The sequence below is a fragment of the Sus scrofa genome, chromosome 16 (assembly GCF_000003025.6).
Source record: "Sus scrofa isolate TJ Tabasco breed Duroc chromosome 16, Sscrofa11.1, whole genome shotgun sequence".
NCBI classification, from domain to species: Eukaryota; Metazoa; Chordata; class Mammalia; order Artiodactyla; family Suidae; genus Sus; species Sus scrofa.
Genome location: NC_010458.4, coordinates 51,224,671 through 51,249,775, shown reverse-complemented (window position 1 = coordinate 51,249,775; position 25,105 = coordinate 51,224,671). Strand labels below are relative to the sequence as shown.

General features: G+C 43.8%; 1 protein-coding gene across 2 annotated transcripts in view; it reads left to right on the top strand.

The window, feature by feature from the left end:
• The window catches only part of ATP6V0E1 (ATPase H+ transporting V0 subunit e1), a 34,994-nt gene extending 10,937 nt beyond the window's left edge, over positions 1-24,057 (top strand). Inside the window, exons 3-4 of one of the 2 annotated variants that reach the window (XM_005657621.3) lie at positions 16,119-16,248; positions 23,564-24,057. In XM_005657621.3, the coding sequence (XP_005657678.1) occupies positions 16,119-16,212 (94 nt within the window). In that variant the 3' untranslated portion in view covers positions 16,213-16,248; positions 23,564-24,057. 2 annotated transcript variants of the gene reach the window in all.

Below are 25,105 nucleotides of genomic sequence, written 5' to 3'. Positions count from 1 at the left end.
TATTTGATTTATGTATTTATTTGTTTGAATGAAATGCACATAGAGACAGTGCGTTGCGATTAGTGGTTGTGTCTTTCAAGTCTCTAGAAGTTTCTTCTCCAAATCTTTCTTTTTTTCCTGACATATTTTAATAGAAAAAAACTAGATTGTTTGTGCCGTAATTTTCCAGTTTTCCAAAGTCTGGTCCTTGTTAATTTTAAACCCATAGTGTTTCTTTTTGTTTGTTTTGTTTTTTTGTCTTTTATCTTTTTAGGGCCACACCCTTGGCATATGGAGGTTCCCACGATAGGGGTCTAATTAGGGCTATGGCTGCCGGCCTACGCCACACCCACAGCCACAGATCTGAGCTGCGTCTGCGACCTATACCACAGCTCACAGCAATGCTGGATCCTTAACCCACTGAGCGAGTCCAGGGATCGAACCCGCAACCTCATGGTACCTAGTCAGATTTGTTTCTGCTGCATCACAACAGGAACTCCTCTCTTCAGATTTTAAATAAAGGAGTGGTTTAGTTGAATGGCCACTCTGGCTGCTCGAAGGCCGGAGTGGAAGCAGGGACATGCATTTAGAGGTTAAGGTATTCGTCCAGGTGAGGAATCTTTGTGGTTTGGTGTGAGGTGATGATGAAGGGGGTGCACAGGTTTGAGGACTAATTTGGGAGTAGAATTTATTGGTCCTGCAGGTGGATTGGATATGGGAGAAATCAGAGATGGCTCCTTGGTTTCTCAGTCAGGCCATTTGCTCAGGTGGTGAAGACTTGGCACAGGATACATTTCAAGACAAAACTTCAGTTGAGGACAGGTGAAGGTTGAGATGCCCGTGAGCCTTTGAAGAGATACCAAAGGGACATTTGAGGCCGTGCACACATATGTAATTACTGAAGGCCGTGCTTCTCTCTGGGGACCAGCATCCAGTGGGAAGAGGCCAGGGATGCTGCCGAATACCCTGCACTGCACAGTGCAGCCCCCGCCCCCAGTGAAGAATTATGCAGCCCCAAATATCAGTAGTGCTGAGGTTGAGAAACCTGCCGGAAGGGAAGGCACGGCGAGAGAAGAGAGGCTGGGCCCCAGCTTGAGGAATGCCAGCGTTCAGGTGTTGTTACGGATGCCATGCGGAGAGCCAGTGAAGGGCAAACTCCGGCCTCCTCTGTTGACTAAGAGGGGGTGACCGGAACATCTGGAGGGACGAGTGGGAGGCAAAATCAGGGGGCAGGCACACCCAGGCAGAAGGCAGTTCCTCACAAGGGTGGGAGAGAGTGGTCTGGAAGCCGCAGAGTCGGGGCAGAGAGGTTACCGACGCCTGAGCTCTCTGCTGTAAGACTAAGCGGACCTCTCTGCCTGACCGAGCCTCAGGGGGGAGCCAGGCTTCAGTGAAACTGCAGGCGGCGGGAGGTGGGGGAATGGAAGGTGTGTGAGTGGCAGCTCACGGAGCCAGTGACAGAGAGCACAGTGCAAGGGCGTGGGAGAAAGGAGAGGGGGGAGGCTGGATGGAGTGATGAGATGGGCCGAGCAATCTGGGAATGGGATGCGGGTCCTCCTAGATGGTCCTGGGAGGTTTTGAAAATTTTTTCCTGGCCAAAAAAAATGAGGTAAACAAAGATCATGAGACCTCTGGAATTTGTTACAGTTTCTCTTCGTAAGGGAGGACTTGGACCGGAAGGCTCTCCACTCACTGTAGCCTGACGGTGCAGAGGGTCTGGCAGGTGGGACTGCTTCCGATGGCCACAGGCGCTAAAATGGTGGTAATTGTTTTTGTCACTGTTGTTTTGTTTTCTCCATACAGATACCTAGTTGTTTCTCCATACAGATACCTAGTTGTTGAAAAGATTTTCCTTTCTCCATTAAATTGCTTTGGCATCTTTGTTCAAAATGATCTGACCAAGTATGTGTGAGGTCTATTGCAAGACGGTCTCTTCTGCTCATTGATCTTTTTGTCCAGCCTTATGACAATATCACAGTCTCTCGAACATTATAGCTATATATTGAAATCAGAAAGTGTAAGCCCTCTGTTTTTTCTTTAAGATTATTTTGGCTATTCTGTAATAGCCATATAAATTAAGAATCAACTTGTCCATTTCTACCAAAAATACCCAAAAACCTGTTGAGATTTTAATTAGACTTGTGTGGAATCTATAGATCAGTTTGGAGAGAGCAAACAATATGAAGTCTTCTGATAACGAACATGGTGTATCTCTTTATTTCAGTTTTTTAGTTTCTTTTTTAAAATTTTTTTTCATGAGATTTTTTTCCATTATAGTTGGTTTACAGTTGTTTAGTTCTTTTAGTTCTTATTTGTTCCCTTTAGTTTGCTCTTTTTGGTTTAATTTGCTCTTTTTCTAACCTCTCGAAATGGAAATATAGATCAGTGATTTAAAACTTTTTTCCTTTTTAAGTGTAAGCATTTCATACCATAAAATTCCCTTTAGGCATCACTTCAGCTGTACCCAGAAATTTTCGATGATGCTGTGTTTTCGTTTTCAGAATTGTGGTGTTTAATTTCCACATATTTGGTGCTTTTCTTGTTATGTTATCAGAAGATATGTTATGTAAGATTTCAGTCATTTAAAATTGGGACATATTTTATGACCCAGCATATGGTCTTATCCTGTTGACCATTCCATGTACACTTGAAAAGAATGTATATTCTACGTTGTTGGGTATGATGGTGTTCTGTAAACATCAGGTCAGTGTAGTTCAAATTTTCTATGTTGTTATTGATTTTTTTGTCTGCCTTTATTAATTACCGAGAGTGTGTTAAAATCACCAGATATGATTAGGATTTTTCTTTTTCTTTTTTTTTTTTTTTGTCTTTTTAGGGCTGCACCCGCGGCACATGAAGGTTCCCAGGCTAGGGGTCCAATCGGAGCTGTAGCTACTAGCCTACACTACAGCCACAGCAACACCAGATCTGAGCCGTGTCTGGGACCTATACCACAGCTCATGGCCACACCAGATCCTTAACCCACTGCGTGAGGCCAGGGATCAAACCTCCACCCTCATGGATACTAGTTGGATTCGTTTCCACTGAGCCGCAATGGGAACTCCTTGGATTTTTCTGTTTCTCTTTTTAAGTCTTTCCTTTTTTGCTTTGTATATTTCAAAGCTCTGTTATTAGGAGCATGCATATTTATGATTGTTACATATTCGTGATGAGTTGACATGTTAATCATTGTAAGAGATCCCCTCTTTATCCTTGGTAATGGTCCTTAACTCAATTTTTACTTTGGTATCAATAATATCACTTTTCCTATGCTTATCACATCTGTGTCTTTCTATTTAGGATATGCCTTTTTGAAGACAATGTGTACATTGTTCTTACTGTTTTATCTATTCTGTCTTTGCTTTTTGGCAAATGGCTATACCGTATAGAATTAATGTAACTATTGATATAGCTAGGTTTGGGTCCACTATTTTATATTTCTTTTATTTATTTATTTATTCATTTATTTATTTATTGTCTTTTTGCCATTTCTTGGGCTGCTCCCGCAGCATATGGAGATTCCCAGGCTAGGGGTCTAATCATTGCCATAGCCACCGGCCTACACCAGAGCCACAGCAACGCAGGATCCGAGCCGCATCTGCGACCTACACAACAGCTCATGGTAACGCCGGATCCTTAACCCACGGAGCAAGGCCAGGGATCGAACCCGAAACTTTTTGGTTCCTAGTCGGATTCATTAACCACTGAGCCATGACGGGAACTCCTATTTTGTATTTCTTTTTGTCTCTTCTTTGTTCCTCTATTCTTTGTTTTATTTGGGTTAATTGAATATTTTGAGTATTCTGTTTTAATTCCTCTAAGGGCATTTAGCTATACTATTGTATTTTTCATTTAAAAAAAATTTATAAACGTATAGTTGATTTACAATGTTCTGCCAATTTCTGCTGCATGGCAGTGTCTTTTTCATTTTTAATGTTGCTCTGGAGATTACAACATGGATTCTTAACTTTTCATAATCTACTTAGAGTTATATTGTTATATTGAATTTTGAACCACTTCAGATAAAGTGTAACAATCTTGGAGTTCCCATCCTGGTTCAGTGGAAATGAATCCAACTAGGAACCATGAGGTCTAGGGTTCAATCCCTGGCTTCGCTCAGTGGGTTAAGGATCTGGCGTTGCCTTGAGCTGTGGTGTAGGTCGAAGACGCGGCTCGGATCCTGCATTGCTGTGGTTATAGTGTAGGCTGGCAGCTGTAGCTCTGATTGGACCCCTAGCCTGGGAACCTCCATATGCTGCAGATGAGGCCCTAAAAAGGAAAAAAAAAAAAGTAACAATCTTATAACAATAAAATTCCATTTATTGTTATAAATAACCCACTGAACAGGCCAGGGATCGAACCTGCATCCTCATGGACAGTAGTTTGGTTTAATACTGCTGAGCTACAACAGGAACTCCCTAATTGCTCCTCTTTCTGCATTCTTTTTCCTTTGGATGTTACCAAGATTTTCTCTTTACTTTTGCTTTTTCAAAAAGTTTGACTATAGTCTGATTATAGTGTAGTAAGTGCGGTTTTCTTTGAATCCATTCTTTTTGGGGGGGGGGGCTGCCCTATGGTGTATGGAGTTCTTGGGTCAGGGATCAGATCCGAGTCATAGTTGTGACCTGAGCCATAGCTGCAGCAATGCCAGATCTGTAACCCACTGTGCCGGGCCAGGAATCTAACCTGTGTCCCAGCACTCCTAAGACACCACCAGTCCTGTTGTGCCACAGTGGGAACTCCTGAATTCATTCTTTTGTTGTTGGTTTTCTGGTTTTTTTTTTTTTTTTGGCTGTGGCATGTAGTGGCTTGAGGTGGGATCTCAGTTCCCAGACCAGTGATTGAACCTGGGCCACAATGGTGGAAGCTCCAAATCCTAACCATTAGACCAACAGGGAGACTCCTTGAGTTTATTTTTATTGGCTTTGCTGAGCTTTTAAGCTTTATTGAGGTAGCTGTTGGATCTTTAAGTTAATGTTTTCTACCAAGTTTGAGAAAATTTCAGCCTATATTTTATTTTTTTATTCTTTTTCTTGTATTCGTTTTCTCCTTCTGAGACTCCAGTTAAACCTGTGTTAGACTCTGTAGGGTTTATTTCAACATTTTTTTCCTGATTTCTTCAGATTGAATAGATTCTATTAAAGTTTGATTTATTTTCTGAGATTTCCAATGTGTTCATTCTTTATAGACAGTTTTTTCTTTTATGTCCTTAAACATATTTATAATAGCTGTTTCATTTTGTGTTTTTTTTGTGTTTTTTTTTGGGGGGGGTGCTTTTTCAGGGCCCTACTTAGGACATATGGAAGTTCCCAGGCTAGGGGTCGAATTGGAGCTGAAGCTGCTGGCCACAACCACAGCCACAGGGGATCTGAGCCACCTCTCCAACCTACACCACAGCTCATGGCAACACCGGATCCTTAAACCACTGAGTGAGGACAGGGATCAAACCTGAATTCTCATGGATCCTAGTTGGGTTCGTAACCCGCTGAGCCACAATGGGAACTTCGATTTTTTTTTTTTTTTCTTTTTAGAACAATAAACGTCTTTATTATATGAACTGAATAGGAAGGAGGAGGATTTATTTGCCTTTCTGGGCCGTGATTTTCCTCAACTGGAACTCTAGCTCCTTGTCCTCTAGCACAGAGCCATTTGCTAGGCACACTGGCCTTATAACACCTGCTTAAGAGACATTACCTTTTAACCACAACATCTGTGTCATTTTGGACTCAGTTTCTGTCGATTACTTTGTCCTTGATTGTTGATTGTATTTCTTGTTTGTGGGTTTTTTTTTTTTTTTTGCCCACGTATTTTTTTTCTTTTTCCATTTTTGGCTGCCCTGCGGCATATGGAGCTCCCGGGCCAGGGATCAGATCCGAGCCACAGTCACAACTGAAGCTGCATCCTTAACCTACCCTGCCGGGCTGGGGATCGAACGTGCAGACCCAGCGCTCCCAAGACAGCCACCAGTCCTGTTGTACCACAGTGGGATCTCCTGCATGTGTATTTTTTTTTACTAAATGCTTGGTATTGTAAATGATAGAGACTCGATTCTACTCTGTTCCTCTGAAAAGGTTAAATTTTAGTCTAACAAACAGTTAAATTATTAACTGATCACCTTAAACTTGTAGAGGATTGGTTTTACACTTTGTTGGGGCAGATCTGTTTCAGTTTTGCCCTTAGAGTGAGTTCTTCATGAAGACGTGGCCCTTCTGGGGTTTCAGTGGAAAGTCTGAGGTGTTTATCAAGCCCTTCTAACTTCAGACTCCACGTTCTCTTTCTCTGTGGGACGCAGCAGCTGAAATCTCCACTGGGTCTTTTCGGCTTCCCAGGTGTTTTCCCCCAGTCCTTGCCATTTGCATGCATGGTTCAGGGATGAGCCAAGGAGTTAAGGGGAATTTATACACAAGTTTGGGGGCTCCCCTTTATAACACTCTCCTTTTCGAGGCTTCCCTTTTTAATCTCCAACTGCTCTGGCAGCTCTAAACTTCATCTTTTTTTTTTTTTTTTTTTTTGGTCTTTTTGTCTTTTCTAGGGCCACACCTGCGGCATATGGAGGTTCCCAGGCTAGGGGTCTAATTGGAGCTGTAGCCACTGGCCTACACCACAGCCACAGCAACAGGGATCTGAGCCGCGTCTGTGACCTACACCACAGCTCACAGCAATACCAGATCCTTAACCCACTGAGCAAGGCCAGGGATCGAACTTGCAACTTCATTGTTCCTAGTCGGATTTATTAACCACTGAGCCACAACGGGAACTCCTAAACTTCATCTTTTGATACCTGGAGCCAGTAAGGCTGCGGGGTTTTGCTTGAGCTTTAGTTACCCTGCCATACACATGGACGGGACCGTGTTCTTGGGAAATGGTGTGTAAAGGTTCCAATGTGGCTTCCTTCTTTCAAGGATTGAATCCCTTCCATTCTCTGCCTACTTTGGACACTCTCTGGCACCATTCGTTAGTTGATTTTTGTGTTTTGTTCAGAGTTTATAATTACTGTCTATAGAATGAGTCTAATATAAGCTACTCTGCTACTCTGCCATTACCAGAAGGAGAACCTATTTTTTTATTTTGGGCTATTATATTTTTCATTTCTATAGCATTTCTTTTTGCTGCTTTTATAGTTTTGTTTTGCCTCCTTTCCTCTGCCCTGCCTCCTTCCTTTTTCCCTGCACGTATTTTAAATGTTATCTTATTTCTTCGAACATGCAGATGGTTTATTTCTTGTCTATATCTGATAATTCCATTATCTTAAGTCCTTGCAGGTTCGTGTCTGCTCTTTGCTGTCTCTCACTCATGGTGCCTTGTCTCCATATGCGTTTAGTTATGTTTGTTTGCCATCTGCTCATTTTCCCCTGTATTTTTATATGTGTGGCTTCTTTGAGGCCTGGTGAAGGTGGGCTCTTGCAGAAAGGATTTACATTGCTTCTGCCAGGTGCCTAAAACCATCACCAGTGTGGCATTAAATGAAGTAAAATTCTTGGTATGTACTATTTAATAGTCATGTAGTATGAATTTGAGTTGGCAAACCTTCATGAAGACCAATTCTCAGGGACAGTGTTTTTCTTCCTCCTTCTTAGCATTTATTTATATTTGAGTCAATTGATTTTCTTAGCATTCCACTTGAGGGGGTTTTGTTTGATTTATCCTTACCTTGAGATAGAACCCTTTGGGGTCTTAGCTTTTTTGGTGTGTCTGTGTGTCTGTGTGTGAGAGAGAAACTTTCATTAGACTCCCTACCTTGAAAGGGCTCTGGGCTTATCTACCGTTTTTATGCCCTGTGAAGTCTGAAAACAAAAGCTCAAGTTAATCTGGTGTAATATGTGCTTTCAAGGTATGGGAATCAACTGGTAGTCACTTTCTTTTCCTCTCTGGGTACTTACCTTCCCTTAGGTTTTCAGCCTGAGAATTGCTGACATTTTTCTCATGGATACATGCAAAATATTTGGATGTATCCAAATATTGATAGTGGAAAGGAAATTTAAATACCTGGCTCAGCATATTATTATTATCTGCTATATGAAAAAGCTTATTTTTCCTTACTCTGACCATGTAATCTTTTCATTTGTAATTTGGCAGATAAGAGAATTTGAAAGGTCCAGTATAGAAAGTATGGAAAAAGAGAAATAATTTGAGTTTAGAGCTGGCAAAAATAGGGCATTTTCTGGCAGTAGTGAAAGGGCCATAGCAGAGATAGGGTTGACATCAGGTTAATGGGAAAAAAGTTTGTGCCTTTTCATCTGGAGCTCGAGGTTGTCTTCCAAGATCCTGTGGCTGTGACAGAATTTTTAGTTCCTTGTGGTTTTAAGACTGAGGTCTTGTTTCCTTGGCTGGGTATTAGTTGAGGGCTGCTCTCAGCTTCTGAATGCCACCGCATTCCTTGCCATGCAGTCCCTCCATCTTCAAAGCGAGCAAGGGGGAATTTTTCCTTGTGTCAACTCCTTCTCATCCCGTAGCAGTCTGGGTCCAGTAAGGAGGTAGAAACCACACAGTAGGTCAAACACAGGAGGGTTAATGTAGTTATTCATTATGCCAGAAGAGCAGTTATGAAGAAGCTCCATATTGGTACCCTAGGGCTCAGAGAGAGTACCCAGGCAAGGACAAGCTTGAAAAGGCTTCAGATCTTGCTGGAGAAAGTGTGGTTTAGCCCACCAGAGAGCAGAGAAGTTCATTAGTTTGGCCAGGCTGGAGCAGGTCTGGAGTTTGCTGGGCAAGCAAATAGGCACCCTCTGGAGTACAGGCAGGAGAGCAGATGATCAGTGGCCTGGGGTGTAGTGGGAATCCCCGTGCCAGTGCAGGCAGGAGGACCTCAAAGCATGTAGGCCAAGCAGGGGCTCTATGTCCAGGGGGCTGCAGAGAGGTTATTCCCAGGCCAGGCCTACTAGATCAAAGAGCCACCATGTTCTGACGCAGACACCAAATGCGCTCACGCCTATTCCCCCAGCTCCCTCTACTGAGGAAGCTTAACATCATGCTCACTTTAAAGGAGAAAAAATAATTCGGTTATTTTATTACAAAGCACATATTAAAGGGTGCATTCCAAAATGATGGGCAATAAATTCATAGGTGATACATCCACTCCAAATGTCTTTCATCATGAAGAGTCTTGTCCCTTTTAGGAGCTTACTTGATTAGGTCAGGCCCACTCAGGATAATTTTCTTTTTTCTTTTTCTTTTTGTTGCTTTTTAGTGCCAAACCCATGGCGTATGGAAATTCCCAGACTAGGGTTCCAATCAGAGCTACAGCTGCCGGCCTATGCCACAGCCATAGCAGCTCGGGATCCGAGCCACGTCTGTGACCTATACCACAGTTCATGGCAATGCCAGATCCTTAACCCACTGAGTGAGGCCAGGGATTGAACCCACATCCTCATGGATCCTAGTTGGGTTCATTAACTGATGATCCACAAAGGGAATGCCACCTTTTTTTTTTCTTTTTAGTTTTTCTTTTCTTTTTAAATTGACATATAGTTGATTTACAGTTTTTTCAGGTGTGCAGCAAAGTGATTCAGTCATATATATCTACGTGCTCTACTGTAGGTGCTGTTGGTTGTCTATTGTATATATAATAGTGTGTTATCTATTAATCTAAGGCTCCTAATTTATCCCTCCCTCCCTTTCCCCTTTGGTAACTGTTAGTTTGTTTTCCATGTCTTATTAATGTTTTGTAAAAAAGTTCTTTTGTATCTTTTTTTTTTTTGGATTCTACATATGAGTGAATACCATATGATAATGTCTTTCTCCGATTTAGTATGATAATACGTAGTTCATCTATGTTGTTGCAAATGGCATTATTTCATTCTTTTTTATGGCTGAGGAATATTCTGTTGTGTGTGTGTACCACATCTTCTTTATCCATTCATCTGTCAATGGAAGTTTCCCTTTCTGTAGAATAAGCCAGCTGTATCTTTTTTTTTTTTTTTTTTTTTTCCTTTTTAGGGCCATACCTGTGACATATGGAGGTTCCCAGGCTAGGGGTCGAATTGGAGCTGCAGCTGCTGGTCTACACCACAGCCACAGCAGATCCCGAGTTGCTATGGCTGTGGCATAGGCCGGCACAGATCCAAGCCACAGCCATGACCTACACTGCAGCTCACAGCAATGCCAGGTCCTTAACCCACTGAACGAGGCCAGGGATTGAACCGGCATCTTCATGGATACGAGTCTGGTTCTTAGCCCACTGAGCCACATTAGGAACTTTTCTTTTTTTTAAAGGTGTAGCCGATATACAATATGATATAGGTTTCAGGTATACAGCATAGTGAGTCAGTGTTTAAAGGTTATATTCTATTAATAGTTATAAAATATTGGCTATATTCCCTGTGTTGTACAGTACATCCTTTTAGCTGATTATGTACTTATGATAATAGTTTGTATCTCATAGTTCCCTACCCCTATATTGCCCCTCCTCCCTTCCCTCTCCCCACTGGTAACCACTAGTTCATTCTCTATATTCGTGAGTCTGTTTCTGTTTTGTTATTTTCACTAATTGGTTTTATTTTTAAAATTCCACATGTAAGTGATATATAGAATTTGTCTTTCTCTCTGAATTCAGCTGGATCTTAGAACATAATCTAATCATGGGAATGACTCTTATCACATCCACCACCTCCTGTTTATACAGGGTGTGTACACAAGGGGATGGGAATTTGGGGGTAACATCTTAGAATTCTGCCTACTGCAGAGGGGGTGGGGGCGGGAGAGGAGGTGGAGATGAGAATGACTCAGTGCTACCTGAGAAACTCCTTTGTAAAGCGAAATAGGTTGTATTTCATTCTGTGGCTTGAATACATTTTTAGCTGTCTCAGAGACCGAGAAGGAATACCTAATATTACTGAACATCTTTCTGTCAGCTACTACACCGAGCACTTTCACATGATTCCTTTAGTTCTTAACATCTCAAAGCAGGGATCATTATTTCCATTTTACAAAAGGGGACGCTGAAGCTTGGGGTTGTAAGTCACTCCATCAGTATTTGATGTAGCCCAGATTAAAACCCAACCCTCCCGTATTTTCTAATCGTGTCTCATAACACTGCTGCCCTTGAAAGAGTTTGTGTCATTGGATTGGGATGAGCGTATTTGACAGAGGTCATCTCAGTAGAGACAGGGCGAGTCCCTTCTCTGCTGTCTCTTATGGAACCCTCTGATGGAGGTCACTCCTGTCATGGCCCTCGCTGGAGGGACGGTGGATCAGAAGAAAAGTCCCAGGCGACTTCCCTCCTCCAGCAGGGAAGCCGAGCCTTTATCCACTTGACCTGTGCATCACCCGGAAGTAACAGTGCCTCTGTTCCCTGTTCTCCTATCTGAATGTGGAACAAAAGAACAAAGCAAGGTTTGAGAGAGCTGGGTATAGGCTTCTCTGCAGGGAAGGAGTGTTTGTGTGCTTGGTGAATTCTAATAACCAAGAACCGAGCTCATGATAAGTGGCCAGCAGCTTTTGTTAGATGACATACCACATGCCTCTCTCTTTCCAGAGCACACTCTGCCACCATCCATCCTGGTTTTTTGTTTGCTTTTTTGTTTTGGCTCTGCCTGTGGCATGTACAAATTCCTGGGCCAGGGATTGACCCCACGCCATAGCAACAACCAAGCTGCTGCAGTGACATCGCCAGATCCTTAACCCGCTGCACCACCGAGGGAACTCCCCACCACCCTTGTTTTCTCTCACAAGCTCCTGAGCCCCAGGGTGGGAAAGGGGGTGAGTGGCCTCTCAGCCGATTCCTCTTGGCATCCTCCAAGCCTGGCATTGGAGCGTGGCCCTGGTAAATGACTATGGAATAAAAGAGGAACTCCTAGGCTGCCTGGTCTGTTTCCTCCTTAATACCTGGTGGAAGCAGCCTGGGATCATGAGACTTCAGAAGTCCTGGGCTCCTTTTCTGGCTCAATCACTGATTCATTCCCTAGGACCTAGTTTCTTCACAGTGAGGATGAGGAACATGGATTTGACCTCTGGTCCGTCCCAGCTCTGCAGTTCCCTGAAATATGTTACTGTGCCGGAGCTGCCTCAGTAGTTTGAATAATCTCAGAAAGTTAGTTATTAGGCTGGACCTCAGGTTGTGGAGACACGTGGAACAGTTTGGGCAAATAGAAAGGGTACATTTTGTCCCCTTTCTTCCACACATGAAGTAATAGATTCATTGGAATATGCTCTCTTTCTCCACCCACTTCCATCAATTCAGAGCAGATTTTTTTTCCTCCTTCCAGTCCTCCGCCGTGTTTATCAGCTTTAAAGAAGAATCCGAAGTCAGGCAGTGATCAAAAGGGCAGACGCAGAGCTCAGCTGGTTAGAGGGGCGAAATGCCTCCATGAAATTTCCAGTGAACTGGCCTGGGCTGTTTCCCAAGGAATTTTTCTCAAACGGTGGTTTGTTGGGGTTTTTTAAAAGGGAGCTGTTTTGCTTGATTTGAAGCATTAAAACCAGTATGTAAAATTAAATTCTGAGAAGTTTCTGAATACTGATCTGAGCAAGCAGAGTGGACTTGGTTCATGCTTGGGGATAGTTCCTCCTTCCCTGGGGTCCCAAAGACTCCCGGTGGACTTAATAATTAGCAGAGGGAGTCTTTGTTTCCTTAATGCCCAGACAGGGTTAGATTTAGCTAAAGTGATGCCTTCTGAACTGGTGTCCGTTACACTATTTCAGAAGGTAGCTTGCGTAGGAACATTAGTCTGAGCTGGTTTCTGTTTCAGGAGCTCCCGTCTGCTAATTTGTGTTGTGACCACAGGCAAATCATGTCACATCTCTCTGCCTCAATTTCCTCAGCCACGTTGTGGGGAGAATTCAAAGGTCATTTGTGAAGTATAACATCATTTTTTTTTTTTTTAAAGCTCCCTAGGTGATGATAACACGCAGGGAAGTTGAGCAGCACCACCACCCAGCATTGTACGAAGTGCCGGGAGGTGCTGTTTTTGTTCAGTATTATACATTTTTGGAGAGGAGAGGGCACAGGGGCGAGGCTCTAACGTATTTTTAATTCAGCATTTCTAAGCACTGGCCGGCATTTCAGTCTGTCCTGGAAGGACGGGTGACTGTTTGTACTGTCCACTTCCACTGCCTGCTGGGATGGGGGAAGTCCTGGGTCTGTGTGGAATTTTCCATGACTCTCAGCTCTGCACCATTCGTGTCACTGCACTCAGAGCTCTTCAGCGTGTCCGCCTGCGCTGCCCTCCTCTCGCTCTTTTTCAGGGTAGATGTTAAGCCTCACCTACAGGTCTGCGCATTTTGTTTGTGTCGAATACTCTAGTTCTAAGGACAGATCGGAGAATCTCATCTGAATTAACCTTTTGTGTATAAAACGAGTCAGCTTGAGGTAGCTCTCTTGGGCCCACGTCCTTAGGTGTCATGTTGCCTGTCGCAGAACCACCTTCTGGTGGGGTGGGGTGGGGGGGGAGGGCAGGTGCATTGCTTCTGTAGGTGAAGCTTCTGGTGCTGGTGCTGGTCAATTCTCCAGCGTCTGAGCAGAATCACCTTTTGGATCCTCGGATTGGAAGAGTTCTAAAAATGACAGCAAATGGAAGAGAAGAGAGATCCAGCCAGACAGTGGCTTAGTCGGTTTTGGCTAGATCCCCTCTTCTAGGGGAATGTAAAGTCCTAAAATTGTAGGAGACTGCTGTAGCAGGAGGTCTCCTGTGCCTTAGAAAGCAGTGCCCTCCATCCGTGCCGAGAGGACCGGCAGGATCAGATCATGATGCTAAAGACCATCCTTTGGGATCAGTAGCAGATGGAATCTGGGCTTGTTTATCATACGCCTCCTCCCAAACAAGGGCAATTCAAATGTCTAATTTAAATTCTTTTTTTTGTTTGTTTGTTTTTTTAGGGCTGCACCTGCAGATTATGCAAGTTCCCAGGCTAGGGGTCGAATTGGAGCCTCAGCTGCCAGCATATGCCACAGCCACAGCAACTCAGGATCTGAGCCGCATCTGCAACCTACACCACAGCTCCCGGCAGCACTGAATCCTCAACCCACTGAGCGAGAGCAGGGACCAAACCCGCCTCCTCATGAACACTAGTCTGTTTGGTCACCACGACAGGAACTCCAGATTCTTTTCTTTTCTTTTTTTTTGGCCATGCCTGTGGCATGTGGAAGTTCCCAGCCAGGGATCAAACCTGAGCTACAGAAGCAACTTGAGCCACTACAGTGATAACACTGGACCCTTAGCCCGCTGTGCCACAAGGGAACTCCTTTAAATTCTAATTTAAATATGAACACATACATTTGGGGGTGTTTTGTTTTATTTTTGGCCACATCCTTGGCCTATGGAAGTTCCCAGGCAAGGAATCGAATCTGAGCTACAGCTGCAGCAAGGCTATACCATGGCTGCAGCAAGGCCGAATCCTTAATGCACTGCACTGGGCCAGGGGTTGAACCCACCCCTCAGCAGCGACCCGAGACACTGCACAGACAATGCGGGATCCTTAACCCACTGTGCTGCAGTGGGAACCAACTTACGTATTTTGAATAGCAGTTAAAGGCACTATATGTTCTACTTCATTCGGGACTCCCCTAAAGCGGTAGCTCCTTGGAAAGGCTTTCCTGACCACTCTATCAGAGTAGTACCTCCATCATTCTCTAGTCCTTCACCCCACTTTCTTTCCTTCCTGGCCTTATACTGTGTCAGCTTTGCGAGGGCAGTAACGTTTCGTTTTCTCCTTTGTATTGCTGGGGGCTGGAGCCTCGTAGGTGCTCATTAAATATTTGCTTCAAGTAAAACATGGAATGGTTTGAATGGCCAGATGTTTATTTACCGCCTTTAAAAAAAATTTTTATTGGGGTATAGTTGATTTACAATGTTGAAAAGTGAATCAGCTGTACATATATATATATCTCGCCACTCTTTTTTTCCCCATTTGAGTTATTACAGAACGTTGAGCAGACCTAAAAACATGGGAAACTTCACGAATGTGTGTGTCATCCTTGCGCAGGGGCCATCCTAATGTCTGTACCCGTTTGATTTTAGAATATATGCTGTTGAAGCAAGCACTGCTTACTGTCTTTTTATTGAATCATACAAGTTCTTTATGTATTGTGGATATTATCAGTGACATGATTTGCAAATATGTTCTTGTCTTTTTATTCTTTGCTTTAGTCTTAGTTCAGTGAGTCTTGGACTTCGTTGGCTATATGAACTCCTATATCAGATATAAAACCATGTATGTGGAACTTTGTGAGCAGTATAAGCAAACTTCAGAGACAGTTTTGACTCTGTGCTGTTTTTCGCATCTACCCCTGAGGTAGTTTGTAACACCGTCATACTTCCTCCACGATCGGTCTGTGATGCAAAGGAATGCCTCGTTACCGAGGTCGGAAGTGAGCAGGGGGAGTTAAATGTCCATTTGGTTCAGCGCCACTGGAGCCCCAAAGGAGTGCAGTGGCCGTGGTGATGAGAGAAGGGGTGCTCAAGTGTTATAGTCTAACCGGGAGATGGTGGGCTGAAATTTAAGCTTAGCTGTACCAGTAAAAATGGATGTGTCGTATTGGTTATGAGTTTTAACATTGGGAGAAGGGATGAGCCTGAAAGTTGTGATGATAATAAACTGTGATTAGACAGAAACACTCTGAGGTGAAGCTGTCATATGAATTGAGGAAATCTCAGATACTTGGGAAGGGAATTCAGGTAGTGATAGAAGAGATCAGAGTCAGGGGTGATGGAGCCTCACCACTTTGTCAATAATGTGTCAGAACGAAGGCAGGGTGTGTTCTGGGAAGCGTTTTCTTAGAAGACACACGCGTATTAGCACACCGTGTTTTTGTTTTGTTTCCTTTTTAGGACCGCACCTGGGGCACATGGAAGTTCCTGGGTTAGGCGTTGAATTGGAGCTGCAGCTGCTGGCCTGCGCCACAGCCACAGCAACCCCAGGTCAGAGCTGCGTCCTTGACCTCCGGATCCTTAACCCCCTGAGCGAGGCCAGGGATCAAACCTGCATCCTCACAGGCACTTTCTTAGGTTCTTAACCCACTGAGCCACAGTGGGAAGGAACTCCACACCAATGTGTTTTAAAAACTTTCAGTGTATTCAAGGTTTGATCTGAACAGAATAGATTTAATTTCTCCTAAAGCACTTCTCTCATCCTCATCAAAAATGGTCCTGTTCCAACATGATTTCACCACTTTTTGTTGTCCTTCTTCCCCCATTATTTTTTAGTTGGCTGATTGCAATTCTGGCCCAACTCAATCCTCTGTTTGGACCACAGTTGAAAAATGAAACCATCTGGTACCTCAAGTATCATTGGCCTTGAGGAAGAAGACCTGCTCGCCAGTGTTCAGTCATTGAGGTGACTATGCCCTTGACCTTTCACAGCAGCATTGTCAGTCGGTCAGCTGGAGTTTGCCTTGATTTGCCCACAGAAGACCATGGCCGTTTGAACAACTTGGCAAGGGTAGGGGTAGGCTGCTGAGAGCGACACGATCTAAACAGCAGAAATACGTTTGGAGCTTAGGCCATTCACTCTACCAAAGGATAACCCGACCATTTAAATAGATGATGTTTGCGTATGGTCTTTGCAGACGCCGATCAGGAATATGACTATTTATACTTGGCATTTCGAGGTTCAGTGACTTTAAGTGGCTGACAGATTTTAGATAAAGGGCACCTCTGAATGCTTGGGCTAGAGAGAGACAGATGCTTTTTGAAAATTGGCCTTAAAATTGCAGGTTTCATTTGCTTCTGAGAATCAGAATAAGGAGTGGTGTAATGGAAAGATTTATTCACTGGCTGAGGGTCAGAAAACCTGTCATTTCATTTGTTCCTCGAGCTCCATTATTTCGTTAAATGAAAGTTAGCCCTCAAGGCTTGACTAGATTCAGGTTCAGGCTTTTTTGGCAAGGGTCCTGAGGAGTTCTGGGCGCTTCGTATGGCCTTATAAGGAGACCCAGGATGTCCAGCTCTCCTATCCTTAGTGATGCTAAGATGCTCAATGGGTTCTGGTCCCTCCACATGTAAAGGCCTCTGTCAGCCTTTACTCAGTGATGTTATCCATTGATGATGTTAGCCTGGAGTGAAGCCTTTCAGCAGAACTTGGAAAAAAGGTGATTTTCTTGCTCTGTCATTCCTTCCGTACTTGATTAGATGAAGTATTCCTGTAAAAATGGACTTTTCCCCATCAGCTAGGGTTATTTAGTAGCCTTGAAATATGACTCATACAAGAAAAGTGGAATATATATTTAATTTTTTTCTTTCAATTTTCAGAGTAAGATGTTGGTGCCCACATTATTTCTGGGGTATCCAGTGGGGTTTTCTTTCCTTTCCACCTTTAATCAGTTATACGTTAATGATCCTCTTTACGTTCAGTTCTTTCTTTGGCCTTTGCCTCTCTAGATTGGCTTCTGTGTCCTTTCGATGTTAGTCTTTGGTAGTTTTCTTACTTTCTGACAGCATCAAGGTGTCCTTGACCTCTCTTTTATGTTTTTTGGTCTCAGGCTTGAAATCAGCTGTTCTTCCACTTGCTTCCCCAATTTCCCACTGAACGGATCCCTGGTTCACTAGTCCGTCCTTAAGCCCAGTTGGTCCTGGTTTTTTTCGGCGGAAGTGATTTTTGAAAACCATGACCTGATTGCTCAGTGCATTCATTTCTCTGCTAGGGTGTTACTGCTTCTAAGTCTTCACAGCAGACAAAGCCAGGATGTATGGATTTTTGAAAAGAAAAAAATAAATAAAATCGAGTTCATATTGGTACTTCAGATTTAACACTGCAGGATTTTTATTTGACTCCTTTGGTCTTATACTTGAATATCATTCATATATGCTGAAAATCTTGGCTCCTAAAGACAGTAACTTACATTGATTATCTTATATGTAAAATAGTTTCAAAATAACACCAATGTAACTACTAACTATAAGTTATCAAATGTTGTGTAGGATTTCTTTGCTGCTTTATTTGTTCTAACAAATCAAGGACAAAATGCTATTTTCTGAGATCACTTGAAGTAATCATTTCCCCTGGTTGTTATCAATCTGATATAGTTAAATTAAGATGATTTGTGTTCAATTTATAGTAATTGTTTTCTTTTTTCTCTGCTACTATTTTTTGAATATGTAAAACATTTCCCAAGTGAAAATTATAAGTGAGACATATTCAGAGAAGGTTATATCATTCCTGTGTTTCATTGTGCAAAGATAGGCAAATACGTACATGGGCGCATTTGTGTGTGTGTGTGTGTGTGTGTCCCTCCCCCCTACAACATACAAACAGCTTGTTATGGAAGAGATATCCTATTACATATATAATTTTGTACCTTGCTCTTGTTTTTTTTTTTTTCTTTTTCTTTTTTGCCTGCTCTGTGGCATATGGAGTTCTGGGCCAGGGATCAGATCCAGGCCACACAGTTGCGACCTGTGCCGCAGCTGCAGCAACACCAGATCCTAAACCCACTGTGCCAGGCTGGGGATCGAACCTGCTTTCTGGCGCTACAGAGATGCCACCACCAATCCCACTGCGCCCCAGTGCGACCTCCAGTACCTTGCTCTTTTCACTGAGCAGTATATTCTAGAGATTGCTTCTGTTAGTGTATAGAGATCTTCCTCAGTTCTTTTTATAGCCATTGATATCCTTTTGGATTATTTCCAGTCTTTTGCTATTATTGATAAAGCCACAGTGCCATCCTGTACATGTTATATTTTATACTTTTATCAGTGATCTTCGATTTAGAGTCCTTGGAAATGACATCTCTGAATTAAAGGTACATATACTTTTTTTAGACATGACTATATTTCCTTCTATAGGGATTGTACCTTTTTTTTTTTTTTTTTTTTTTTTTTTTTTTTGTCTTTTTGCCTTTTCTAGGGCTACTCCCGAGGCACATGGAGGTTCCCAGGCTAGGGGTCTAATCAGAGCTGTAGCCGCCGGCCTACGCCAGAGCCACAGCAACAGGGATCCGAGCTGCATCTGTAACCTACACCACAGTTCACGGCAACACTCGATCCTTAACCCACTGAGGGAGGCCAAGGATCGAACCCGCAACCTCATGGTTCCTAGTCGGATTCGTTAACCACTGAGCCACGACGGGAACTCCGGGATTGTACCATTTTTGCATTCCCACCAACAATATAGTGAAAGTGCCTGTTTCCTCATAGCCTGGATTTTTGCCAATCTGAGAGGTAGGCACGTTTTTTTTTTTCCTTTGGAGTTCTGTCTTTGCCCAAAGGGATTTTGATTCCCTTTTATATAGATTTTTTAAATCGGATTCACATTTTTTTAAACCTTTTTTTTTTCCTTGTTAAGTTCTGTTTCCTGTCCTTCCTCTTAACTGTAGTGGATGTCAGATTGGGCTGTTGATTGGGGTTTAAAGCTGAGAATTTCAGACCTCAGCGTGGGATCTCATTCTCTGAGCCGCGTTTTCCTCTCTTACAATAAGTAAATTGGGCCCTTTGGCCCTGAGTGACACTATGTATGTGGATCTTAAGGTTTCATGTGCCCATTCTTCTCAGTTTCACGTCTGTAACCTGATGGACGAATTCCTAACGTTTGCGCTGTGGTCCACAGCACAAACTAGGACTGCTTGAAGCCCTTACGTTAAAGGTTGTTCCTTTAAACACAAAATGCCAGAAAATAGTGCACCACCAGGTAACCCTAGTTCTGATGAGCATCATGTCCCATTCTCTCCATGTGTGAGGTCCTGATTTTGGCGATACCCTAACTCTAGGCCCTTGGAGTTATCACATCAAGAGAGCTAATCTCTGCCTCACATTGGAGCAAGCAGAATTCTTTAAGATAGGATCTCACTTTTCTTGGTGGTGAAACCCAAAGAATGAGCTAAATTTAATTCCCCTTGGAACTGGGAACTTTTACCCAGCTGTGGGATGCGAAAGGAGTGCAGAGAGCAGATTTAGGCCTGTCTTCGTCTGGTAAGCGAAGTGTTCGATTTGTATGTGATTCTTTAAGAGGAAAGATTTGGAAAGTAGGAAGTGTAAGCCAGACATGGTGTTGAGCAGAGAAAAATGAGGAAGAGCCGTGAACGCTTTCGAATCATTCCGAAAGCTCACTCTCTCTCTGCCCGTCTGCCTCTAGGGCCTCGATTCCTAAGATGCTCTTGGAACTGTAACATCAAGGTTGCTATTTTCTTGATATCCAGTTTTCCCCTGGCTTTGATGGTGTGATGCTTGTACAGAATCTCCTTGGAGTGGCTTCAGACCAGCGTCCTGTAAGTTAGTTGGTTAACCACATCAGTGAAAGATGTTTAGATGCACCCCTGTGGTTTATCGCAGTCCTCAAGGGCAGGCATTACATTTTATTACAGAGGCTGGACCAGCGAGGAGTAGAGTATTGGTAATTAGGCCTCTGCCCCGAGGGAGCTGTTTTTCTATGCATTCCAAAAATAGTTGAGTGTCACGAGGTGCAAGTCCCAAGTGGGGGTTTCAGAGGAGGAGGCTGTGGGCTCTGAAGGGGTTTGTGGTCTGTTGAGATGTTGAAATTAAGCCGTACTTAGGAAAGGGTGAACATTTTTCCTTGTCCCTTCCAGTCGGGACCCATTCGGTTGCTGCCCTGTCTTCTTCTTTGAATCCAGTTGAACCTGTTATGTCTCTTGGATCTGTCCTTCCTTTTCCCTGAGGGAGACCCTCATTTCTGACCCAGTCACTGTGGCTCTGAATGGTAACAGTGGCTCTTTCTCGGGTCTCTCTGTCTCTGCACTAAGGGCACCTACCAGCCACCACCCTGACGACCTCTCTTCCTGACTCAGCACTTCCTGAAACACATCACTGCTTGCCCCAGAAATGTTCAGCAGTTCTCCATATGGGCTACAGCAGGATTCTTTTCTGTTTTTAAACCTGAGATCACTGATTTTAGTGGGTACATGGCACTTAAAGGCTATTTGTAACTTGTTGTAAGCACAGTTTATCAAGGTCACCAAAGGTCCCATGAGCCACAAAAGATAAGAATGACTAATCTGTAGGTTCTGTCTTGCTTTCTAACTTAGTGGTCAAGGCTTTCCCAGACTGCCCTCAAACCACTTCTCAGCCTCTCTTTTCATGACATTACCCCGTGACCTGTTGGTTCCAGCCATATGATTTTCGTGCTCTTGACCTCAGTAGCCTAGTTAGCTTTTCCTGCCTCTTACCACCCTAGGCAGTCATTGTTTTGGAAGGCAGGATGGTAAACAAACACTGGTCAGCGGACATTCTTCTGCTTTCTTGCCTCCACTCACCACCCATTCTCTCCTCTCTCCCCACGCCCATGGCGTGTGGAAGTTCCTGGCGCAGGGATCAGATCCAAGCCGCAGCTGCAACCTGTGCCACAGCTATGACAACACAGGATCCTTAACTGACTGTGCCAGGCTGGGGATTGAACCCGTGCCTCAGCAGCAACCTGAGCCGCTGCAGAGATAATGCTGGATCCTTAACCCGCTTTACCGTAGAGGGAACTCCATCCATCCTCTCTTAATGCTTTCTGATGCTTTGTCTTTGAGTCCTTTCCTGGCCACTTGGCTTTACAGTGATCTCTCCTCTCCTAAATGTATTTATCTCTGCAGTTTTTGCCATTCATTCATTGCGTTCCCTGAAATTGTGAAACACTTACGCTTTCGGTTTGCTTAAATACCTCTTATAGTTAATCTCCTACAAAAAATACAGACCTTACCCGTGATAGTAAAGAAGAAGGAATTCTTTTCATTTGCAGAATTTATCTGAAATGAAAAAATAAAGGTAAAAGCGAGACCTGTTCTTTGTTTAAAAAAAAAAAATTTCTTCATCCGTCCCTGAACAGATTTCCTGATTCTCACCTTAATATTTTTCTGTTGTCTTCATTCGCAGTTTTATGGGAAAGTAGCCTTGTGATTCGCTTATTTAACAGAATAAGAATATGGACGCTTTGAGTTGTGTCTCCCCCCCACCCCAGCATGGCTATGTTTCATATCAGAGACGATTAGATTATGTGCTTCTTTAGTTCACTCCAGAACCAAACCGCAAGTCTATGCCATTGAACAGAACACCCGCTCACATTTATCTTATTAAACTGGCTGTCACTGAGCTTGAGGGAAAAGTGTCCCCCCTGATTCTATGTGGCTTTTCAAAAGTGAAGACCTATTCTCCCCTTTGCAATTGTTCATTTGTCCACAAAGGCCTAGACAATAAGGCAGCCTAACCGGTATGCTTTTCGAGGAAATTAACACACGCAGCATCTGAATTCACAGCTTCAGGTATTTGCAAGTAAAATTTATAATCTGCCTTGGAACTCAGGATCTGTGCAGAGGCTGTTCTGCTGGCCTGAGGAAGAGAAGAGAAAATGATCATTAGATTACAGGAAAGGTTTTCTGAAGCTGTGGAAGAAACCAGTAGCTCTGGGAATTGCCGCTACCTGGCCTGCTCTGGTTATTTTCCTTAGTACACGGTAAAAACGGCCTTCTAATTACAGCTGGAGTTGACTGTATTTATTTGCAGTGTCCTGCCCTAGTGGGTCCCCAGCAGTCTGGTACTTGCCACCATCGAGGGCGGTTGGCCTGCCCAGCTTGCTGCAGTAAGACTCAGCAGCAGTCTCGTGTCTGCTTCTGGGCACCTTGGCCCCAGGGCCTCGGGAAGCCTGTCATTTTATCGCCCTGTACTGGGGGTTCTCCTGGGTGTGCCCACTGACTGGGAAAACCTCAGAGGCCCATCTCATCTCTTCATGAGCTTTTCAGTCTTCGGGACCCATTGCCCAGACCTCACCTCATCCGCATTGAACTAGCCCCTCACTGCACCCAAGCTTAACCCTCGACATTCTGCACAAGATGGGTCATAATGAGCTTACTTTCTGATCCACCAGCTCCAGACTCCTCTTTATTTAATTTTTATTTTCTCTTTATTGTTTTCTTTTTTCAATTTTGAAAGTAGCACATGTGGCTTTTTTTTACAAAGACGTTATAAAATTAGCTTTATGTGAAGGGGTTCATACCGCTACTGTCAGCAGCTGGATGTGTGGAGATACCTATTTTGAATGTTTGCCAGCTCTGCAGAGGTGGTGTTACAGCTTTAAGCTTCTAGAAAAAGAAATTCTCGTTTGTCACTTATACTTGGGGTGGCAAGAACAGTGAGCAGCAGACGAGGAGCCTGCTCTTTGGGGGTCCGACAGAGAGAAAAGCTTACCCATCTGTGGGAACCTGGCTTCCTTGCTGTAAGACTGGAAGAGGGGAACAGCAAATACAGGTTTTTTTTTTTTTTTTTTTTTTTGTGGCCATGCCTGTAGCATGTGGAAGTTCCCAGGGAGTGAATCTGAGCTGCAGCTGCAATCTATGCCACAGCTGCAGCAGTGCCAGATCCTTAACTCACTGTGCCACAGTGGGAACTCCAGCAAATACAGATTCTTGAAGCCCAAGTGATCTCGTCAAACCCCACTATGGATCGGGTCTCAGACGGCTCCTCTCTTCCTGCTTTCTATGACACAGCCAAAGCGTGACTTGGGATCCTCCGTTTAGCCTTGTCCTTGGTTCCTGGATCTCTTGTCTCAGCCCTGCACAACCTGCCCCAACTTGCATGTTAACTGAGCCCACTTTCATTCAAGTATTTAGGGACCATCTATACATTTAACCTTCTTGGCCCGGTTGACTTTCTCGGTATTCTTACCCTTTTGCTCTCCAGAGGATGGTGGAAGGCCCAGTTACTGGAATGGTTTTGTTTTGCAGGTCACGAAGAGAGTTCCTCTAGATGCAAAATCACCTCCATACCCAGACCTCCTTCCTTGACCTGCCTCTGCTGGCCGTCAGATGCCTTAAACGTTCACGCCACAGTTGAATATCTTATTCCTCAACGCAGTATTTTTTTCCTGTCGCCTTTCTTACACTTTGATGAATGATGTGCCTCTTTTACTTAAACGCTCTCCGTAAAAGGTTCATGTGCTCTTCTGAGATAGACAGTGCTCTTTCTTCGGGGAAATAACATTACTCCCTCCGTGGAACCTGTGGATTGGAAGATGGCTCCTGCCTGCTCACAGCGTGGGAATCCGCGAAGCGTTTAAACACTGTAACAGGACAGTGAGACCCCAGTGGGGCTGTCAGTAGGAGATCATATTCAGAGGGAGAATCTGTCTCGCCAGAACCATACCAAAGTACATTTTTAGGATGAATTTCTTATTTCTGCCGTCTCTGGGAATAAATTATTTTTCTGCATTCTTTGGAAATCTGGTTTGGGTGTTTGTTAAGCTCATTTTTATAAGCTTTTCTATCTCTAGATAATCTTTCTGAAAGACGATTTTGTAGTTCAGACTTAGCTTGGGTGCGGAAACCTGGCTGTGTGGTTTGAGGTACCTGAAGAGTCTGGTAAGTACTTTTCTTAATCGTCCAGTAAACATTGGAGTGCTTGCTGTAGCCACTGGAGGAATCAAAGATGTGGAAATTGGGTCCCTGCAAGTTCAAGAGCTGATATGCTATCTGGAGAGGTAAGGTCGATAAACACAGAACTGTGATGCAAGGCCCTGTGTGACCGTCGTCCATAAAACCACGGTTAGGATGGGGAGCAGGTACAGCCACAGAGACAAGTTGGAACCAGCAGTTCCTTGTACCATCTCATTGTTGGAAATAGGACTGAAAAAATCAAGTGAGTAAAAAGCCTGGGACGATGATTCTGTTTCCGTAGCAGGCGTCTCAGTAATTCACTAATTCGGGGACTCTATTAGTTTTAAGAAATTAAAAATGAAAATGGATCTCAGTTTGTACCAGCTCATGGCTCTTTGACAGCCAGCCAAGAATGGATTTCCTGTTTTGCAGTTTGTGCTTTTCTATTCCTCCCAAACCATCTGAACTCATTGCTTTGCTATTCTTATGACCGAAGAGTTTCAAGTTGAAGTGACTCTCCTGCTTTCATTTCTTTCTTTTCCTTCTTTACTTTCATTTTGAATTTACACTTTGCCTGAGCGGCAACTCTATGCTTTACATTCCCAGCAAACAGGCATCTTTCGTACATTTCATGGAATCCAGAAGACACCGAACATTTGATGCCAAAGGGACCATAGTGGTATATGCTAACCTCATTGTTTTATTGATAAGGACTCTGAGCCCAGGCAGGGAAACTTACTTGCCCAGTTTAACGCCGCTCGTCAGAGGCGGAGGGGGGAGTAGGATCTGTGTGTTCTAATTTCCACGACGGCACTTCTCCCTTGCACCCTGCCTCTCTGAGTTGCCTTGGCCAGGAGCCAGCCCCGGGGCTCGGGTGGAGGGAAGAATACCGCC